This window comes from Syngnathus floridae, chromosome 21, assembly GCF_059516105.1.
Source record: "Syngnathus floridae isolate MCC-2025c chromosome 21, RoL_Sflo_1.0, whole genome shotgun sequence".
In the NCBI taxonomy this organism is placed as follows: domain Eukaryota; kingdom Metazoa; phylum Chordata; class Actinopteri; order Syngnathiformes; family Syngnathidae; genus Syngnathus; species Syngnathus floridae.
In genome coordinates, this window is record NC_142433.1 from 7,726,950 (window position 1) to 7,747,957 (window position 21,008).

Here is a 21,008-nt window from a genome sequence, read left to right on the forward strand (position 1 = left end):
CGCTAATTCTGCCCAAAAGCTCTCGGACTGAAAGGGCCGCACTCGCAGGAGAAGGAGGAGGAGGAGGAGGAGGAGGAGGAGGAGGAGCTGCACAGTGAAAGTGGAGCAGTAGGAGAAAAGCCGCGTGTCAAAGCCCGTTGACGTCATCATGGACTTTTTACACTTGTGCTCGGAACTCGCTCGCTCAGTTGGACGGTGGGTGCGTGCAGGGATGTCGCGGTCGGGTGCAGGATGTGGCGTGTGCGCGCGGAACACTGCGCACTCTGTATAGGAGCACATGAACGGCGTTTCTGGGCTGGATCCATGTCAGGAAACTCGCCCGGGATGAGTTGGCTCCTTTTGTGGATTATAACTGCAGTCGGGATTCAACAGGTATATAGGAAAGGGTCGGATTGTTTTTCTGGCTTCTGCCTGCACTCGTCCAAATGAATGCGTAGTAGTCATCCGTGTATTTCATTGTGTGTGTGTGTGTGTGGGGGGGGGGGGGAGTTTGGATCATAAGTCTTCCAAACATTAGAAGCAGTGTTCTTGATCAAGTCTGCTTTGGCGACCTAATGTGGCCATCAGGGGTTACTGCGCCTCTAATGCTGCAAACTGTTGCTGGATTCAGCGATGGCTTCATTTTGTCCTTACAAACTCGACAACAATGATTACGTGACGGTGGATTACTAGAAATTGCTGCAGTGGACAAAGCAGTTTTGAGTCTTTCTCACTTTGCGTCCCACAGACGTCCTCCCAGCAGAATGCCACCGATGTGCCCGCGGCGCTCACATCGCCGTCCGCGGAACCCTACACACCCGTGCGCTACTGCCACTGGCCTTGCGAGTGTCCCGCCCGGCCGCCCGCCTGCCCGCCGGGCGTCAGCCTGCTGATGGACGGCTGCAGCTGCTGCAAGGCCTGCGCCCGGCAGGTGGGCGAGGTGTGCAATGAGGCCGACACCTGCGACCACCACAGGGGGCTCTACTGTGACTACAGCTCGGACAAGCCCAGGTACGAAAAGGGCTTGTGTGCATGTAAGTGTCGCTCGCTCGCAGTCTCCGTGTAGCGTTTCGGTCATCCGCAAATTCCCCCCCACCCCCTTCCGCTAGACATGGTGGGTACCGGCTGTGAGCACGACGGCGTCATATACCGCAACGGGCAGAGCTTCCAGCCCAGCTGCAAGTACCAGTGCGTGTGCGTCAACGGCGCCATCGGCTGCGTGCCGCTCTGCACCCAGTCCAAGCCACCGCGCGTCTGGTGCCAGAACCCGCGCCGCATCAAGGTGCCCGGACGCTGCTGCGAGGAGTGGATATGCGATGAGCCCAAGAGGGGACGCAAGACGGCGCCCCGGCACGCCGTGGAGTCGAACATGGATGAAAACAACAGAGCTGCACACGCGCTAGGCGATATGGGTATGAGTTCTTCGACTCGCCTCAACAATCACACCACAAGATGGCGACAAAGCGACGCTTTTATGAAATGGCTAAATTTGCTGTGTCGGGGTTTGTCCACATGTTTTCCGCATGTGTCAGCGCCCCCCGCTGAACTGAGCAGCTGGCACAAGAACTGCGTCAGCCAGACCACGTCTTGGAGTCCCTGCTCCAAGACGTGCGGGCGCGGTCTGTCTTTGCGTGTCTCCAATGCCAACCGGCGCTGCGAGTTGGTCAAGGAGTCGCGCCTGTGTACCCTGCGGCCGTGCGACATCGACATCACCAAGCACATCAAGGTATAGACGCAGCACCCCCCCGCCGTTTTCCCTTCCTTCTTCCCGACATTTGTTTTCCTCGCTCGTTATGACAATGAGATTTTGGTAAGCTGCTTGGTGGTCCTCGTTGTGGTCGTCAGGTGGGCAAGAAGTGCTTGAACGTTTACCGCGAGGAGCGTGCGTCCAACATGAGCATCTCGGGCTGCACCAGCACCAAGCAGTACCGGCCCAAGTTCTGCGGCGTGTGCACGGACGAGCGCTGCTGCATTCCGTACAAATCTAAGACGGTGAATGTGGACTTTGTGTGCCCGGACGGCTCGGCTGTGTCGTGGAAGGTGATGTGGGTACAGGCTTGCTTTTGCAACCTCAGCTGCAAGAACCCCAATGACATCTTTGCCGAGCTGGAGAATTACTACGGGTACCCCGAGGTCAGCAACTAATTAAGCCCCGCCCTGCCCCGCTCTGCTGATGCCTTGCAAAAGGGACTTGAGAAGTTGTTATAAAAAATGGCAAAATGGATGGATGGATGGCCGCACTTTCATGTCAGTGTCAGCTCTTTTTTTACACCCTCAATCAGACAAGGAAAAAAAAATAAACACCTGATATTTATAATGCTGAATGATGCATTCATTACACTTTAATTTTGTCATTTACAGGCCTTGGAAATGCCCCCCTAAAAAAACATGGAAAAATAAACACCTGCATGATATTTATAATGAATGATGCATTAGACTTTAATTTTGTCATTTTTCAAATCGTAAAAATTGATAGGCCTCGGAAATGCCCAAAAAAACACGAACCACTACATTTGACTTTGATGGCCGTTTTAAAATACTCTTTACATTGTTCCTTAATACAGTTGGCGCATTTAATTTTTGAAATGTCAAATACAGGTCCAGAAAGTAAAAAGCCCGCCACAGTTTGCCTTTAGCCACAGGTGCTTCTCATCAACCGGCAGCGAAACGACCTCCGAGAGTTTGCTCACGTCAAGCAAGTCTTCTGTTAAAGTTCTGCTGAAGTAAGTGTGAACCTGCTAAAGTTCACCAAGTAAGTGTCTGGTTTGGTTTGTTGACGTTGCAGATGTGGCTCAGCAATAGTGACAATCTGAATAATTCACACCCTTTAGAATTGGACCCCAAAATAGAGAACTTTTGTTGTTGTTCCTGCTGCTGTTGTTTATATATATATATATATATATATATATATATATATATATATATATATATATATATATATATATATATATATATATATATATATATATATATATATATATATATATATATATATATATATATACACAAAGCAGAAAAAAGACGACACACTGAGCTCAGCTGAGTTACACATTGTCATTTTTTAATGTCGTTTTTTTCTTAATAAATACCAACTGTTATCTTTACACAGCTCCTACAAAAGCAAACGTTTGCCAACGTAGTGCAAGTCAGAGCGACAGAGCATGACGCCGTTATTAATAACAAAATGACAAGACGCAGAACTGTCAACAACTACATGGCAACGCTTTGTTCCCTTGTGCTTGATTGTATTGAAAAAATAAAAACTTATAAAACCAGTTAATCGTTTGTCTGCCGGCGTTGTTAATGAAGCTTTTCATTTTGGTGGTATGGATTACAAAAAAGCAACTCATGTCCCTTAACGTATTTTCGTCTTTCTCCAAAATGTTTTTCGAGGGAAAGGAAATAAAATGCATGTTCAGTATGGTCAAAATAAAAACAGGATGAGCTAAAATGATGCTTAAAAAGCTAGCTTCCGCTGGGCTCTCCTTCACCCCCACCCCCTCCAACCTACCACGTCATTTCCTGACTCAACTGGTTCAACCTTTCTTTATACGTTTGAAAAAAGTCTTGTTAAAAAGTGGCCGTTGGCATGGCGTGGTCCACGTGGGCAGCAAGAGCTGAAGGGAGCGGGCGTGCCACCCAGCAGATGGCGCCGTGCTCTCTGATCTGATTATTATTTGAAGAGATTTTTGCATGGGGACAATGTGTAAAAGTCAACTGATCGTATGTGAATATTTGTCCATTTTGGTACTAAAAAAGGAGAGAAAGCTTCCTCTGTGCTCTGTCAGCCACTAGCGATGCCCCTACAACCTACATTATCACCAAACCCAAAATCTTAGGTCCAACCCTCTTAATCTAGATGAAAAAAAACAAAAATTTTGACAGTGGTAGGTACAGCAAAAAAAAGGGGAGTTAATTGCGACGGGATTAGCAGGAGACTTCGGGGGTCTTGAGCATGCCCTGGTCCACGTCGGGGGCAGCGTTGGTGGCGGCGGCAGGGGTGTGACCCCGCAGGTGCTCGGCCGTGTGTGAGCGTGAGCGCGGCCCCTCATTGGTGTGTGCGCGCGAGCGGTTTCCCTCGTGGGTGTGTGAGCGCGAGCGTGAACCCTCGAAGGATGTCACGCTGGAACCCGAGGCCGTGCGAGAGCGCACCAGGCGGGTCATACTGGCTGACGGCACTGCCACAACAAACACAAGTGGAAAACTCAATTGGTGTCCCATCAAATTGGGCAGATAGTATTGCAAACTGATCTGTCTTGCTTTAATGTGATTGTATTGCCAACAAACTCTGCCTTGGCAGTGATTTTTGGTAGCCCCTCATTTGACCACAAGAGGGCAGTCAAGTATGAGCAAAGCGCAAGATGTACTCACTGTATCCCATGCCCTGAATGAAGTACTTAAACGCCTCCGTCAGCTTGGCGGGCTATCAAAAAACAAAAACACAATGCCAAAGTCAGTCTTGTCCGTTTCTACATTGATGAATGGACATTTGAAGTCATACGCACCTGGTCAATCTGGGGCATGCCTCCACAGTCGGCCATCTGAAAGGAAATAAAATATTAAATCAAATGACTAAAGCAGGTGAAACGAGAAGCAGAAAAAAGGCCATTAAAGAGCTGACGTTATTTTCTCCACAGGGCCATTAAACGCCACATCAGCATGCAGCCAACATTTTGGCCTGTCGGACCTGAGCCAGAGGTCGCCGCAAGTAGGTCAGACGCGGCAGATTGGGCACAGGCGCCGGTTAATGTGTTACCAGGTAAACGCGCACGCACACACACGCGGACACGCACACACACGCGCGCGCACACACACACACACACACACACACACACACACACACACACACACGCAGACACGCGTGCCGTTTCCGTGACGATAGCAAGTAGCCTCAAGTAGCCTAACGCTCGCACCTTAAGCAGGGTCGCTTTTGTGGGGTCCAGTTTGGTGTTGCACTCCACCTGCATGCACAACACATCAAAAGTAGACAGGCTCAGGTTTACAAAGTTGGGTTTCAGACAGGTTGAAAGTTTCAAAATGACCCTTTCCAGCCCGTATCAGGGTTTCAAATTACCGGTCAAACATTTGGCTTCAAATTGGGGCTTCTAGTTGGGGTCTTAAATTAAGTTGAAGTCTTAAATTAGTTTCAAGCAATGAATTGCGGCGTGTTCCTCACCACGGCGTCCACGGCAGGCGAGCTGTCCCCGACCACCAAAAGAGAAGGACACCTGGGTTCAAAGGTCACGCATGAGCAGGGTTTTGGGATGAAGCAAACAAACGCAAACAGCGCTGACTCACTTGAGGGTTCTGGTGTTGCTTCCTGGAATCGGCCTCTCGATCTCCAGGTCCCGCCGACTTAAAAAAAAAAAAAAAGAAAATTAAATTGGAAATTCTCAGCGACCTACAAAGGCAGTGACCTTTCACCTTTCGTAGGCCTTGACAAAGAGCTGCAGGTTGAACTGGTTCATGTCCCTCATCACATGGTGGCGGTAAGTGGCCACCATGTCCTGGTTGTGGTGGATCTCCTCCTGCCGGATTCACATTTGGCATCCGTTAGCTTCCGTTAGCATATTGGAACAAAAAGCGGCATGATGCTCACCTTTCCGAAGAGGTGGCTGATAATCAGGTCAGGCAAGGCGTGGGTCCAGCCGCTAATCTGAAGTCACAATGAGATAGTTTTGAGAACTGCATCTCTAATTGAATTTCTTTCTTTTATTTTCAATGGATGACCTTGTGCGCAGCCCAGTCCATCCAGCCCTCGGCGCACGGGTTGATGTTGATCAGCACCAAACCTTCCACCATTTTCGGGTACTCCAGCTACCGCGTTCAGAGCAAACATTACAATCAGTTAGACAAACAGTTCATCATACTCAGACCATTGTTGCGTCCGAGCTTCTAATCATGCAAATATTTTTCTTAAAAACACAAACTCACTGTGGCAGTCAGGAGCGGTTTTGGTTTTACTTCAATGTGATATTTTTGGTGAAAAATGAATGCATCGCTGTGGTGAACGTTTGAACTTGGAACGGTCTCGAGACATTGTGGAGGTGTGTTGCCAAAATCATCAAAAAGGAGGCGGATGATTGATTTTCAGTTAATGATTAAGCTCGGCCGAGGAAGAAGAGGAGATGTGTGTGTGTGTGTGTGTGTGTGTGTGTGTGTGTGTGTGTGTGTGTGTGTGTGCGCGTGTGTGTGTGTGTTTGTGGCTTACTGCAAATTTGGTCAGCATGAAAGCTCCTGCTCCCATCCCTAATCCAATAACAGACTTCAGCCTGCAGCGTGCACACAGGCGCATGCACACACACACACACACGCACACACACACAAGCTATTAGAACAAGTCCCAACAACAATCTGGCACGTCTGCAATTTAACAAGCGAGCGTTTCAACCTACCCAAAATGCTTCAGCACCAGCGGGAGCGTCTCGGAGAGCTCGTCCATGGAAGGATACTCGTAGCTGGAGGAAGTGTCAATTTAAAAAATATCACCAATAAAAAATACAATGCAAGTTGTCATATGAAATTTGTAACACATCTTGCCCTGATCTGGTCGTCGTGTCAAAGGTCACCGGCGCAAGTGTGTGCGTGGGTTTGGCTTACCCGGTAGAAAAGGTGTTGGCGCCTTCATGCTGCCCCAGCGCATCCACGTGACACACAGCAAAGTGGTGCAGGATCTCCAGCATGTCCTCATGCTGGAACAGCGAGTCCCAGCACGTCTTGTCTGCCCGCAAGAAAATGATGACGATGAGGAAGGTGACTAGCGTGAGGAAGAGTCGGAGGGTGCAGGCGCGCCTTACGGTTGAGCCCGATGTCGTGAAAGGTGAGGATGACGGGCCGCTCGCCTTTGGGAATTCCCCGCATGGTGCAGTGGAGTCGTCCATACGGCGTCTCCACGTCATGCTCCTTCCAAAATGACGCCAAAACACTACTTTAGACACCCTGAAAACTGCTGGCTTCAAAATACTTTGTAAGGTTGTCATTATATTAAAAACAGTTACATTATTAATTCAACTAAAGTGACTATAGTTGTTTTACAGCAGAGTAAGCGATGCACATTACACCAACAATTATTACTCTTCAACTGTATAGAACATATAGAACTTCATTTGCAAACCGGTTCCTTGTAACCACTCCACATTTCTGTCGCAGCAGCTGACAAACCGCAGCAAAACGCCCCATCTAAAAAACATCGGACAAAATCCCAGCGCGCGGACTCACTGCAACTTCAACGTCGGCCACAATCATCTCCACGTCGGAATCGTCCAGAACCATCTTTGCAGCAAACTCGAGATGGGTACGAACGGTGAAGGTACCAAGTGCAGGCTGGGTGGCGCGGATCGGTTCGAGGCGTTTATAGTGCTAAGCCATAAGCCCCCTGACCTCCCGTGGTGCCTTGCGACCCGGTCAAAACAAGCTAAATCCAGATGGAGAGATCCTTAAATTGGATTGTCAGGACCAGGCGGCGGCGGGTTCGCAGTCGTTCACCGTCAGTCTTCTTAAAATGGCCGACAAAACAAAGATGCTGTGTGTTTGTGCAGCTGTGAGATTCTGAAAATATTCCACCAGTCAAGGGAATATTCTGAAGTCCAATTTATAAAAGTGTCCCTCGAGTTAATAGAAGGTCAGAAGCATGAGGGGCACCACAGGGGACTACTCTTGAACCACATCAATTGTAACACAGTAAGATCTTGTTTCAATCATTTGCAAAATATATGTTGGCGTGGATGTCAGATTTCACCATACACACCAATGGCACCTTTGTGCTTGTTGATTTTCCTACTTTTGTTTTTCATCCTCCTCAAGTGTGAGACGAGGATGACCGGTTTACCAGACGTAAACACCCAGGCGTCATCTGCGACCACGCCCACGCTGCACGAGCACACCAGCACGTAGGCTGGGCCCGGACAAGTCGTAATCCCGCCACCTTCGTGGCACAAACAAGTTGCTGCATTTGTCTGCAATCACCACTGTGATGAAATCGATCTGCCTAAGGCACGAGAAAAAAGGCTGTGCTTCTGTTGTCATGTACGTTTCAGCACGGAAGGAACATATCTGAGTTTTCCAAAGATCTTTATATGAAGACATAAATGTTCATATAACAAAAGAATACATTTGAATAAACAAAATAATCACCAAATCACCGCAGAAAAAAGCCGACATACAGAAGCAGGCAAACTTGATTAGCCAAGCCCAGATTTGATTTGTGGGAAAACGAGATCACCGTGACAATGATGATCGCTTACTCATTCTGCTGCTAGATGGTGCTAGGCTGGCCCAAGCTAACTGGGTCATGTGACAAAGGTCGCCAGTCCAGATAAGATGGCTAATCAGTGCTAGTGTAATTTGATAGCGAGCTAATAAATGTCCCGCGCGTGTGCTAGCGTACCTTGATAGCAAGCTGCTGCACCGCCTCCCTCAGACCCTGCAACACAGACAGACGCACACACACGCACACACACACACACACACACACACACACACACACACACACACACACACACACTCACACGAAAAAAAAACTTCTCAAGTCACAGCACAATTAGCATGCGCCTAATCAAATATCGTGAGGTAGCGTGCCCTCAAATTATGGGACGTGGTGACAAGGCCAAAATAAGGAGCAATCATATGAATACGTACAGGCAGCTCCCTATCCACCAGCAGAGGTTTGGATTCAACAACCTGGATGTCGTCCATGGCTACGGGCTGCGCGGCCTGTTGGACCACAAAACAAGTTACAATAGGATTGAGATCCAGACGTGATCTTGGACACCAACTGGTTCTTCTGGTGCTGCCTGTGCTGTCTTCATCAGCCTTTGGTACAGTGTAGGAAAAAACAGACTTGTCGGCACGAGACTCAAACAAATGTGTGGGCATTTTTTCCCTTTTATCTATCAGTCACTTGTCGTGTCCCGTCATGCCTGCCGTGCCCGCATGCTTGTTTGACGCCTGCTTTCATACTCAACATTTCACTACAAAGGTGCGGAGATGACAAGATACCTGTTTAGCGGAATTTGTTTTCTGAGGAAGGATTGGCAAAACATGCCAGATCTTAATGGGTCAAAAAAGTTGAGAAGCACCAACGCGGCCGATGTTTGCTACTCTCTGGACGACAGCCACATTAGCGCATGAATGTGTGACTTGCATGTAGCCGCACTTAATGGCTTGACACAGCGAGACGTCTTGCACAGGAAGTGTGAAATACTTTCTCTTTCTCACATGGAGAGTCAGGGCCGGGAGACCAGAGCGATCCGGATCGCACAATGGCAATGAGTAGTATCAAACAACACGCCCATTTTTTGGGTGGGCTGCACTGTGAAACCTTTGTTGGAGGACAAGGAGAAGAAGGAGAAGCAGTAGAAGAAAGAGGAGGCAGGGCAGCCATGGCATGCCGTGACCCGTTTCATGTGCTAAAAAGCCAACGTGATGTCAGCAACTGTTTTTTTCTATGATGTCAGAGTAGCTGTCACAGGAAAGACACAAGTGTCAATTTCGCCAGCTGGCTTTCTTTGTTTCTCACGGCCGTCTTCTTGTGAGGGCACAACGTGGGGAAACAGAGCACCAGCTTCCTTGTGTGCTTTTCACCGCAGGAGCAGCACACGTGCTGTCAAATCAAATACGCTCATGTGAATTTTGACACCCCCCCCAACTAATGGTCTTCTTCTGTTACTAGGGTGGTCTTGAGGGGGCCGAGGAGAGGGGCAAGGTTGCTGGCGCTGGTTCTTGCACTTTTAGTGTCTGTAGCAACCAGCTCACGTCAAACCGGTCCCTCCGTGCGAGTCCCGACTGCTCCGTTCTGTTTTTTTGTTCTTGCCAAAAGAAGTGCTGGCGTGGGTCAGGCTTGTTATGCAATTGGGAGAGGAAACGAAGGCCAGGGAGAAAGGGGGGGCGGGGTCGGGATGGGCCTGAAAATTTGCTGCCTTGCATAAAAAGAAGACGCCGCAACAGATTATGATGGCACTTTCCACTTGTTGTCTACACTGTGCAAGGTGACTGATGAGTTGTTGCATTCACAGTGTTAGCTTAGCTGACTATGTTGGCAACTATTTGTATAAGTGGCATTGGCTATTTATTGTATTGGCAATTTTGGGTTGATGATGAAAACTATTGTTTGTATCAACAAGATGAGGAAGCTCCTTCTCTTTGAAATCGGTGTCCATCTGCAGCAACAATTATTGCTTCCCTAATCTTTTCCGACAAACTCACTTAATCTGTCAAATCCCTCGCTTGTCAAATATCAACAGAGTTGAGTGAGCGAGCGAGTGAGCAAGAAAGCAAGATAAACTAAACTGAGCTAAGCCGCCGCAGACCTACATTTGGACTAAATGACTGGGGAAGGGGTCCTGTTTGGCGTACACTAGATGCATATAAGTGAACGAGGGTGCGCTCAAGAACCAGATTTTACAATATTTGTAGTCACAAAAAACGTAGGGACCCTGAATGCAGCGTTGAAAGAAAAGTTACCATGTCAAACAAAAAAAAGACTGGGACCCTGAACACATAGCACTGAAATTATGAGGACCCTAAAAACGAGGGACCCTGAACGTGGCTCTGCACAGATGGGTTACCAGGGCCAAAGGAGGATATGCGAGTAAACAAGACACGCTAAAAAAACTCTTCCTCTCTGTCAAGAATGCAAAATAAAACGTCTCGTTACGCAACTTGATCATCCAATCATATGACCTGGGTGCTGTCACTCAGTCACGTGGTGCGTGCAGCTATTTCTCTTTGTCTTTTATACGGGGGGAAAATGAAAGAGGACACACAACCAGAACCGAGCCAAGCACCACCGTGATTGGAAAAATAAACAGATGTTCACCATTAGCGTGATGAGATAACGAATGCAAAACAATACATCAAACAAGTAAACCCGAGATAAAATGCTAATAACAATATAATAAACATAAACCGAAACATGATAATGGAGCGTTTGATGTGCACGATTAACTTTTTGTTTTTCACTTTTGCGATTGTACTGTGACCATAAACTAAATTTCAAACACCAAGTCTTTTGGGCAAGGGTTTATCTTTTTCTTCCGTTTTTTAAAAAAATTCTGCAGATTGCACGAAGAACTTGTCACTTGTGCATGCAGATCCCTGCACGCGCTCGCGCGTGCGCCTTCCCTTACTTGCGTGCATGTGCGTGAAAAAGAAAAAAAAATATATTTTAATATTTTAAAAGTTCAACTTACTTGCAGGTTTCAAAATGTCCTGAAGCAGAGTGGAAATTTTTCTCCCAAATAGATTTCAAAAGATTTGAAGGCGTTCAGGCAGTGACGGCAACAGTTTTGTTTACAACGTGTAGGCGGATGTATGAGGGAATTTTATAAAGACTTGGGGAGGGTGGAGATGAGTGTTGCGAAGAGGCGGGGGGTGGGGTCGGAGTGGAGGGGGCGAAAACTCGGCCCACTTTCCCGGATTGGGCAACATCTGCTGCGGGGAGTGATTGTACAACCGAGTGCAACTTTCCCACAGCTTAACAACAGCACCAAGAATAACCAATAACCAAAGCACCAATAACATTCCTCAAAACAAAGAATAAAAAGTACATCTTAAACGATGAAAATGCAGCTGGGCTGGGCTGCACAGGGACAAAATAGGCGCAGTACGGTCCAAAGTAAGCACGTGTGCAGCTGGACGTGACGCCCTCTAAAGGCGGAGCAGCAGCTCCAATGTTGGCAAATTGGCCCGTGTGATGTTCAAGGACCCGTTCGGGAGGCAGTAAAGGGCAACTGCCGCTCAACTGGGTCGCGCCTTGATGAACTCGCTGCGCCTTGATGAACTTGCTTCACCTTTCCTCTCCTATGTTTATATGGAACAGTTTTAAAAATGAAAACAAATTGTAAAAATGCGAGGTTAAACGTTTTATTTTTGAAGTCACTCTTTTAATTGAGATTACAGATTGAAGATTATGGGCATGAGTCATGGTGTCACTTGACTTGGGGAGACACTTGTTTTTACTGGATTACTTTAAAGTTTGAGGAATGAAGATGCTGTGCATTGCCGCAAGGATGCTAGCACCTTGTCCAAGTAAAATGCTGTATCTTCACATGAGACCCATCCTTTGGCCTCCCCCTGATTGGCGGGCGCCATAAAACGCTTTGTTTTGACATGGGGTCGAGTTTCCTAAGTGGGCTGCTTGCGATTCCCAAGCCATGCGTCTGGCTTTTACGCCTCCTTGTGGAATTTTCCATACCTGCCGCCGCTGACTGACTGACTAACTGTTGCAGTGCGTGCGCGTGTGTGGCCTCGGCCGAGGCACAATAAGTTCACTGTTGCCTTGTAACGCAAGGCCCTCAATGGGAACACAATGGCTGCATTGGCAAGGCCAATAAACAAAACGACTGCATGGTTTTTTTTTTGTGGGGGGGAGCATTATCTTATACAAAATATGGAGTACAGTGTATAGGGCGTAAAAAGCTTTGAATGTAGGTTAATAGTTGATAAAACCAGCAGCGGTTTGGACTTTTACCCGCAAGATTGCGCTTTTGTTTGTCTGAAGGACTCAGCGAGTGTGGATGAGGGCCTGAAAGCCAATCGTCCTCGAACGCACCCGTTGGGCCTCTTGGCGAACAAAAGTACAGAACAAAAGTGTTGGATTGCTCAACACTGGATAAAAGCACTCGCAGACTTTCACCCTGGCGAGAGTTTGCGAGTTGAGACCAGGCCCTGAAGTAAATGGTTCAAGTTAAAGACAGTAGACGCTCGCAGTGTAGCATTCCCTCACAAGGCTTGTTTGCATTTTTTAAGACTGTCGCTGTTACCAGCGTGTCGAACGTGCGTCTTATTCTGCACCGCCATCGTGCCGCAACAATATTTTACAATGCTTGACTTTGATATCGATCGTCTGACTCAAGTCGCGATAAAACTGCCCTCCTTTCCCTCCGGGTGCTGATAAAACTGTTACTGAGTGACTCGCCGGGCGGTGGACAGATTGAAGGCTTAATAGTACTGTTTGCGCTATAGGTGCAACGGTTAAGATAATAGATAGATAGATAGATAGATAGATAGATAGATAGATAGATAGATAGATAGATAGATAGATAGATAGATAGATAGATAGATAGATAGATAGATAGATAGATAGATAGATAGATAGATAGATAGATAGATAGATAGATAGATAGATAGATAGATAGATAGATAGATAGATAGATAGATAGATAGATAGATAGATAGATAGATAGATAGATAGATAGATAAAGTTGACTTTATTTATTTATTTATGGGAAGTACTTGAACATGTCCACTGCTTTTTTTTTTTTTTTTGGGCGAAGCACCCAATGTGGTCACGCCGCTCAGCTGACGTCCTTGTTCCGAGAACGACACCGGACACATGACAAGACATGTTATGCTACGCCTTAGCATTTAGCACACATTGCTTACACTGCACGCACGTTAGCTTGAATGGTGGGCGAGGAAACCACAGAATTCGAATTAATCTGAAATTAAAAAAAGACCGCGGCAAATGCTGTACATTTTTTTTGCATTTAATACATCAGACTCTCTTTAACGCGAATTCTTCCAAGCAACAATAGCAGGGTTGCATTTTTAGTTTTGTGTGAAGGTAAAAAAGGAATGACGGACATGAGAAATGTTTGTGTTTTTATTTTTCCACAAAAACAAAACCAGTGTGAAATGGCGATCTCGACTGCAAGCGTCTTCCTGGATTTGTCCCGTGTCCTGTGACACACAGCGGGATAAGAAATGTGATGTAATGTGGCAGAACAACAGGTTTATAAATAAGCTATTTTTGAGGATGTGATGTTTTGGGAATGAGAAACAACAGCCGACATTTTGCATTCTGTCGCGGTCAAACATTCACTTGGGGAGTAGATGAACAACGAAACGCTAATCATTGCAAGATTGTTTTGGAGTGGCAACAGGACAACAATCACACTTTGTTGTAATATTTGATCATTGAAGTGAACAATTAACACGAAGCAGCTCATGTGAACCGTAAATCAAAGGTTAGTGGCTCATATCAGACTTCACCTCAACAGTCGTCAATAAAAGGGCGACGACAAACAATTGAGAGTTTCAAAGGGACAGCGACAATGTCAAAGATCGAGAATCACCTCAATACTTGACGTGACTGAAAATCAAGTGAATTTGTTTAAAATAATATTCTACTGTATAAGACATTTGTTAAATGCTGTTATGGAGGTCGAATAACAATTCTATTTTCTTAGCATTTATATATTACAGTTAAACGTGTGTGCATTCTTGCATAAATATATCTATATTCTCATATTTCTTATTTAGTCATTTGACGTTTGGTCGTACAATTTATTCATTTACTCTTTTGCATGCTAAGTGTATTACTGTATCTCCATTCTAATAAGAGATAAAATCGCGAAAATGAACTCGTGAGTAAATGATGAAATTGCTGCTTGTTGCGATGATGACCCAGTAATTTATCACATGCTGCCGGTGACTAATTGTTGACTATGCAGGGTGTTGCCTCTTGTGGCCCCCACACGGTGATGTGGGGGGGGGGGGGGGGGGGGGGGGGGCTGCGTACGAGAACGACGAGTGAGACGTGAGGAGCTTGGACACCGATGGCGGCAGCGCCACTCCGTGGACAGATCGGAAAGTATAACGAGAAATTAAAGGCCAAAAGTTTTCCCATTCCCTTTATTTCCATTGTGAAACGTGATAAATGGTATAGATGCAGCGTCAGAGTATCCTTCTCATGATGCTTCGACGGATTACGTTGGTTTGAGCCAGTTTGAGTGATCACAGACTTGAGACGGGGGTTAATCCCCACAAAACACACACGCACACAAACAAACAAACAGACAGACAAACAAACAAACAAACAAACAAACAAACAAACAAACAAACAAACAAACTAGGATTGTTACCTCAGACAAGAACGTTTTTAGTTTTGTGTTTTTGGATATATATATATATATATATATATATATATATAGATATATAGATAGATAGATAGATAGATAGATAGATAGATAGATAGATAGATAGATAGATAGATAGATAGATAGATAGATGGACGGACGGACGGACGGACGGACGGACGGACGGACGGACGGACGGACGGACGGACGGACGGACGGACGGACGGACGGACAGACAGACAGACAGACAGACAGATAGATAGATAGATAGATAGATAGATGGATGGATGGATGGATGGATGGATGGATGGATGGATGGATGGATGGATGGATGGATGGATGGATGGATGGATGGATGGATAGATAGATAGATAGATAGATAGATAGATAGATAGATAGATAGATAGATAGATAGATAGATAGATAGATAGATAGATAGATAGATAGATAGATAGATAGATAGATAGATAGATAGATAGATAGATAGATAGGTAGATAGATGAATTTATTGAATCATTTCAGTTTGTCTCACCACTATAGCACCAACGTGTCTCGCTGTTAATCTGTCAGACATTGACAGTAAACAAACAAATTGTAGGCTAGTTCTCAATCGCAATCTGGGTCGCTACAATAATCTGTTGCCATACACACAACACTTCCCTCCCTCCAGTTGCCATGACGACAGGACTCACATGGTGCCTTCCTGAGCGTTATCAGCGTTCAAAAGACGCCGTGACCCTGATACACTCGGCCAAGAATTCTGACCACATACGAGGGAGTAGCTTTGTATGTAAAAATGTGCACTTTAAAAAGAATGTTTTACATCAGCCAGCGTCCTGGACTTTAAACATATATGTGTGCAGTGTGGTAAAGCGTGTACAAAAAAAAAAAAAAAAAAAAGCTTGTTTGTTGTTGCAATGGCACTTTGCGGCCACACTACGGCGCTGCTTCATATGATGTTGAGCGGCGTACGGTTTCGTGACAAGAAAAAAACGAAAAAGAAGAAGAAAGTACAAACTGGAGCGCCAGTTGATCGGTGTCACTTTATACTGGCAACATAAAAGAAAGAGCAAGATTTGGGTGACGAACGGGATTTAACATGACCCAGTCTATTGTAGTTCAAGTCGGACAGTGTGGAAACCAGATCGGTTGTCGCTTTTGGGACCTGGCTTTGCAAGAGCATGCCCATTACAACCAAAGGGGATTGTATGACGACACCACCAGCACCTTTTTTCGCAATGTGGACTCGGTGAGCTGGAATGGGGTCTGTTGTGGTTCTGCTAATGGGAGAATCCAGCAGCTGAAAGCGAGAGCGGTGCTGCTGGACATGGAGGAGGGTGTGATCGGTGAGTTCCTGAAAGGGCCTTTGCGAGAGCTTTTTGACAGCACTCAGCTCCTCACGGGCGTGTCAGGTGCGGGCAACAACTGGGCAGCTGGCCACCTGACTTACGGTTCGACCTACAAGGACGAGATTGTGGATCAGCTGAGGAGGGCAGCAGAGCAGTGTCACTGTCTGCAATCCTTTTTTCTGATCCACTCGATGGGAGGAGGTACAGGTTCAGGGCTTGGGACCAAAGTACTGCGCCTTCTTAAGGATGAATTTCCCGAGGTGTGTCGCATTGTCATACCTGTCTGCCCATCTGTGGATGACGATGTCATTGTGTCACCCTACAACAGTATGCTGGCCATGAGAGAGCTCACAGAGAATTCTGACTGTGTTCTGCTGGTAGAGAACCAGGCACTGGTGGACATTTTGAACACGGAACACACATGCCATGGCACACAACGCGCGAAAGGCAACATCATCTCGGCAAAGGACAGGCTGACGGGCTCTGAGAAGCCTTTTGATGCTATGAATGACATTGTTGCTAACATGCTACTCAACCTTACCAGTTCTGCCCGTTTTGAGGGTTCCCTCAATATGGATCTGAATGAAATTGCCATGAACCTGGTTCCTTTCCCTCGATTACACTATCTGGTTCCAAGTCTAAGTCCTGTCTGCAGACTTGCGCAGGTCAGCCACCCGATAAGAAGAATGGACAAGCTCTTTAGCGATGTCTTCAGAAAAGGCCACCAATTGATCAAAGCAGAGCCAAAGCGCAGTCTCTACTTTGGCTGTGCCCTCATGCTTAGGGGGGATGCTCAAGTGTCAGACCTGCGCAGGAATATTGAGAGGTTAAAGCCCACGGTGCGCTTTGTGTCATGGAACCCGGAAGGCTGGAAGACAAGTCTTTGTTCTGTGCCCCCTGTTGGTCTCTCTCAATCCCTGTTAGCCCTGGCCAACACTACCACTATCAAATCCACATTCATGGAGATGAGAGAACGATTCCAAAAACTTTATCGGAAGAAGGCACACTTACATCATTACCTCGAAGTCGATGGGATGGAGGAGAGTTTATTCTCAGAGGCCGTAACATCCCTCGACGCTTTGATTGAGGAGTACTGTGATCAGGAAGCTGGCACAGGGAAATTCATGCCTGTTCCAGAAAGATTAAAAGTAGCATAATGCAATACAACTGACATTTCGTGATACTAATGAATATAGCATAGCATGTGAGTAGCTCAGTGTGCGGCACCAACACTTGGATTGACAAGAATGAATTCATACAATGTTTCAGGCATGAATGTAAACCTGCGTAGGCAATGCCAAGATCTCTAGCTTGAAGATGGGATTGGTTACATTAAAGGCATAAATAAAATAATTTCCCCATAAATTAAATTTCTGCAAAAAATGTATCAGTCCTTTTACGTGTGGTAACTCACAGCAGATCTGCCACATCCAATATGGCGGCCGTGCTGACCTATAACAGACATGGACTGATCTGTTCAAGGTAAGTACGTAAAAATTGTCCATAGTGCTAAATAGGCTTATTTACAATTGGTCAAATCAAAGTTCGTCACGAGATTCATGTTACATGTTGATTAGATTCCAAATCAGCATTTTAAAATACAGGGTTTTGACACATTTCTAACGCATTATAACAAGAGTAAGCGCTATCGTGTATCTTTTTAACCTGTAGTGAACAGGGACACTCTGTACATTTTTTTCAGACATGCAAATAGCTTCTGCACAATTGTCAATCCGCTCTTAAAATATCAAGAATAGTTTTAAATACATTTAATTCTAAAATTGATATCTAGATCTTTGGAATTCCGGTTGTCATGAATGCGTCATGACGAGCACACGGAAAAGTGCCTCGCGCAGGGCTCCAGGCTAGGCTAGCTAGGTAGTCAAGTACGACACTGCGTAAGCGGTGCGCTAACATGTTTAAATTGTGGATGGCTACATTAACGCGCATTTAAAGTTAAAAAAGAACTGCAATAATCGAGTGAGGAAGTTGGAACAATCAAGCTAAAGCGTGTCGGTAACGCGGAGCGACGAGGATTGTGCGGCGGTCGTCATGTCCTCGTTCTCCGAAGCTGCTCTCGAGAAGAAACTGTCCGAGCTCAGCAACTCTCAGCAGAGCGTTCAGACGCTGTCGCTGTGGCTCATCCACCACAGGAAACACTCCAAGACCATCGTGCACGTTTGGTACGACGAGCTCGTGAAAGGTAAGCGACCTCCATGCAGCTGCAAGCTTTCTTTGCTAGCGTGCATAATGTGTTGTGGTGCAGGCGCTAGCAAGTCAAGTGCGGAATAGTGTCTTCACTGTTAAAGATCATGGGGAATGTCCAACGTACTTGTGATCGCTCTAAAGACCAAGACCGTCCTTGAAACGCCCAAGCTCGTATTTACACCAGCCGCTTACCGATGTTGCAGTTCTGCTACCTCCTGTATGTTTACCACAACACGTGTACTCTTCTTAATTGTGTGTGCAGCTCCGGTGTCACGCAAACTGACCTTCCTCTACTTGGCCAATGACGTCATTCAGAACAGCAAGAGGAAAGGACCTGAGTTCACCCAGGATTTTGCGCCTATCATTGTCGATGCGTTCAAACATGTTTACAGGTATGCATGTGTGTTTCTGCACCCTGAACCATACCAACTTACCTTAGTCCAGTCCAGAAGTGCGTATGAGACAGGTCAACAACGATCACATGAATCAGTGGGCAACAGTGACCCCTGGCCTCACGCTAAGCCAGTGTCACACACAATTTGTTCATCACAGTTTGTGTTATCCCTCAGAGAGTGCGAGGATGGCTGTAAGAAGCAACTGGGCCGAGTGTTGTCCATCTGGCAGGAGAGAGCCGTCTACGAAAATGAGCTACTGGACCAGCTCTCCAGAGTCATCTGTAAGCTCCCGTTTGCTTTTTCCTAATTGATTGAGGACAATGACATGCATTGTCTCTTGTGACGTTCCGTAGATGGTGAGAGGAAGCCCATCAAGAGGTCCTACGAGTCCATCCAAGCACTGAACGACAACTTTCCCAGACAGACTTCTCCAGCCGAGCCCCCGAAGGTCCTGACCCTGACGGTTTAGTAAGACAGCGGGCGGAATTGTTACACATTCCGCTGGTTGAACTTTAGGCTACACAGAAAAAATATATCGTCTACATGTCAGAAAATCATAAGACATCATCCAATTTTTAAAATGTGGGAAGCTGCACCCCTGTGTGAAAGCGTACAGTTACGGCGGCATCCTTTTTCTTTTCCTGGAAGTGACTTTGTTCTGGCTTCCTAATGGCTGAAAAGGCCACTTTACTGCAACGGCCTTGACTTTGAAGCCTGATGGGGTCTTGATTCTCTTCCCGACAGACTTCGGAGCTGATCCGAGCGCTGCAGGAGCTGGAGAACGCAACCTCGGGAGACTCGCTGCTGCGTCAGCGCATTTCCTCGCTGCCCGCTGAGGTGCAGGACACGTCGCTGCTGCACAGGATTACAGGTAGGGGAAGCCATCTTCTTCTTGAAACACATTTGCACTCCACAACTTTAAGAACTAGTACCTCTGTTAAATCAAAACTCAGCAAAGTTTTTCCACAGCTCTGATCTAAGAAACTGCATTAAAAATAATTTGTTACATTTCAATAATTTCTTCCGTCTCTGGAGTTGAAACAAAAATGTTGTATTTTTGTTTCTTTATTTTATTTTAATAGGCAAGTCAATTAGGCTGAGTTTCATTAAATTGTTTTAAACATGTCTTTGCTTGAGTCATGGTGTTTATGTTTTCAATTAGTATTGTTTAAAATTCAAAATAAAATGTTGTACTGGTTAGTCAGCCCTAATCAAGCGTTTGCATTTTGCTCACTGCATCCTACTGGTGTGATGCGTGTCCCCGTCTCAGATAAGGAGTCGGGCGCACGTTTCTCGCGGCAGGTAGACGACGCCTGCATGCTGCTGGCCGACTACAGTGGCCGACTGGCGGCCGAAATTGATGACCGGCGGCAGCTGACACGCACGCTAACCAGCTTCCTGCAGAGCCAGCGTGACGGTCTGGTTCACAACGAGCACAAACTCGAAGTATGTAGCCATTAGTTTTTATTCTTTGCATGAATTTTAGGGTGTGCTGAAGCCCTTCTAGATTTGTCATGATTTTATACAATCAAATGGTTAGCCAACAACCAAAAATATGCATAATAGGATTTGTGTCACTTTGTAATAAAACGGAGAACTGATCTTGTTGGTTGGTGCCAAATTTTTACTTTATGGTACTGTATATAATTTCCTTTAAATCAAGGTCTGGTAAATGACTATAGTTATGATGCAAATTCCAAATTTCTGTGGCTTTTTCTCCAGGAATACAAACGCAAACTGGCCCGAGTGAGCCAGGTCCGGAAAGAGCTGCGATCCCGCTTGAACAATCTCACGGGTGGCCTCCGCGACGCCTCCACCTGACATTCAACTTTTGAATCTGTCACTTCTTCGGTTTTAGCATTGTTTGTCGTATTTTATTTTCATGCAAATAATGTCAGTGTGTTTTTAATTTCTCCCACGTGCTCATCTTGCACCCTCCCCATATCATTATATCCTGCCCTTCTCGAAAACCATGCTTCTGTATTACATGTTAATTCAAGCTGTAATTGCAAAAGTGTGAGTGTGGAGTCAGTGTACATAATACTACACGGCTCCATGTAAATATCTTATATTTGAATTTATGTCAATGTGAATTTTTTCATTCAGGTTGTGGCTTTTTGTACATATCTGCTGGTGTCAAAAATAAAAAAAAAGGCTATGACAGTATAATTTGTGTAGTATTGCGCCAGGCCAAGAAGGGGCGACAGTGACAAATGCTT

At 46.1% G+C, this 21,008-nt stretch overlaps 4 protein-coding genes across 5 annotated transcripts; 3 read left to right on the forward strand and 1 right to left on the reverse strand.

The window, feature by feature from the left end:
- The first annotated feature begins 90 nt into the window (after nt 1-90).
- On the forward strand, nt 91-2,298 carry LOC148380421 (CCN family member 4-like). The gene is made up of 5 exons (XM_088366028.1): nt 91-372; nt 728-1,013; nt 1,089-1,391; nt 1,512-1,705; nt 1,825-2,298. The coding sequence occupies exons 1-5, from the start codon at nt 232-234 to the stop codon at nt 2,122-2,124; spliced, it is 1,224 nt and encodes a 407-aa protein (XP_088222154.1). The 5' UTR covers nt 91-231; the 3' UTR covers nt 2,125-2,298.
- A 721-nt stretch (nt 2,299-3,019) lies between these two features.
- On the reverse strand, nt 3,020-11,329 carry ndrg1a (N-myc downstream regulated 1a). Of its 2 annotated transcripts, XM_088365465.1 has the most exons (16): nt 11,169-11,329; nt 8,617-8,691; nt 8,366-8,401; nt 6,777-6,882; nt 6,580-6,700; nt 6,375-6,437; nt 6,191-6,251; nt 5,710-5,796; nt 5,579-5,635; nt 5,404-5,507; nt 5,278-5,334; nt 5,156-5,207; nt 4,893-4,940; nt 4,485-4,520; nt 4,351-4,402; nt 3,020-4,157 (listed from the first exon to the last, which is right to left on the reverse strand). In XM_088365465.1, exons 2-16 carry the CDS (start codon nt 8,671-8,673, stop codon nt 3,907-3,909), a joined length of 1,188 nt encoding a protein of 395 aa, XP_088221591.1. In that variant the 5' UTR covers nt 8,674-8,691; nt 11,169-11,329; the 3' UTR covers nt 3,020-3,906. The 2 variants fall into 2 exon arrangements, with proteins under 2 accessions (XP_088221591.1, XP_088221592.1); XM_088365466.1 differs by lacking the exons at nt 8,366-8,401; nt 8,617-8,691; nt 11,169-11,329 and adding an exon at nt 7,198-8,333.
- Nucleotides 11,330-15,813: 4,484 nt separating this feature from the next.
- On the forward strand, nt 15,814-17,556 carry tube1 (tubulin, epsilon 1). The gene has a single exon (XM_088365335.1). The coding sequence runs from the start codon at nt 15,937-15,939 to the stop codon at nt 17,341-17,343; it is 1,407 nt and encodes a 468-aa protein (XP_088221461.1). The 5' UTR covers nt 15,814-15,936; the 3' UTR covers nt 17,344-17,556.
- A 427-nt stretch (nt 17,557-17,983) lies between these two features.
- Nucleotides 17,984-20,958, forward strand: rprd1a (regulation of nuclear pre-mRNA domain containing 1A). Its single transcript, XM_088365336.1, has 7 exons — nt 17,984-18,389; nt 18,657-18,786; nt 18,964-19,070; nt 19,143-19,237; nt 19,534-19,660; nt 20,060-20,235; nt 20,512-20,958. The coding sequence occupies exons 1-7, from the start codon at nt 18,239-18,241 to the stop codon at nt 20,608-20,610; spliced, it is 885 nt and encodes a 294-aa protein (XP_088221462.1). The 5' UTR covers nt 17,984-18,238; the 3' UTR covers nt 20,611-20,958.
- The last annotated feature ends 50 nt before the right edge of the window (nt 20,959-21,008 follow it).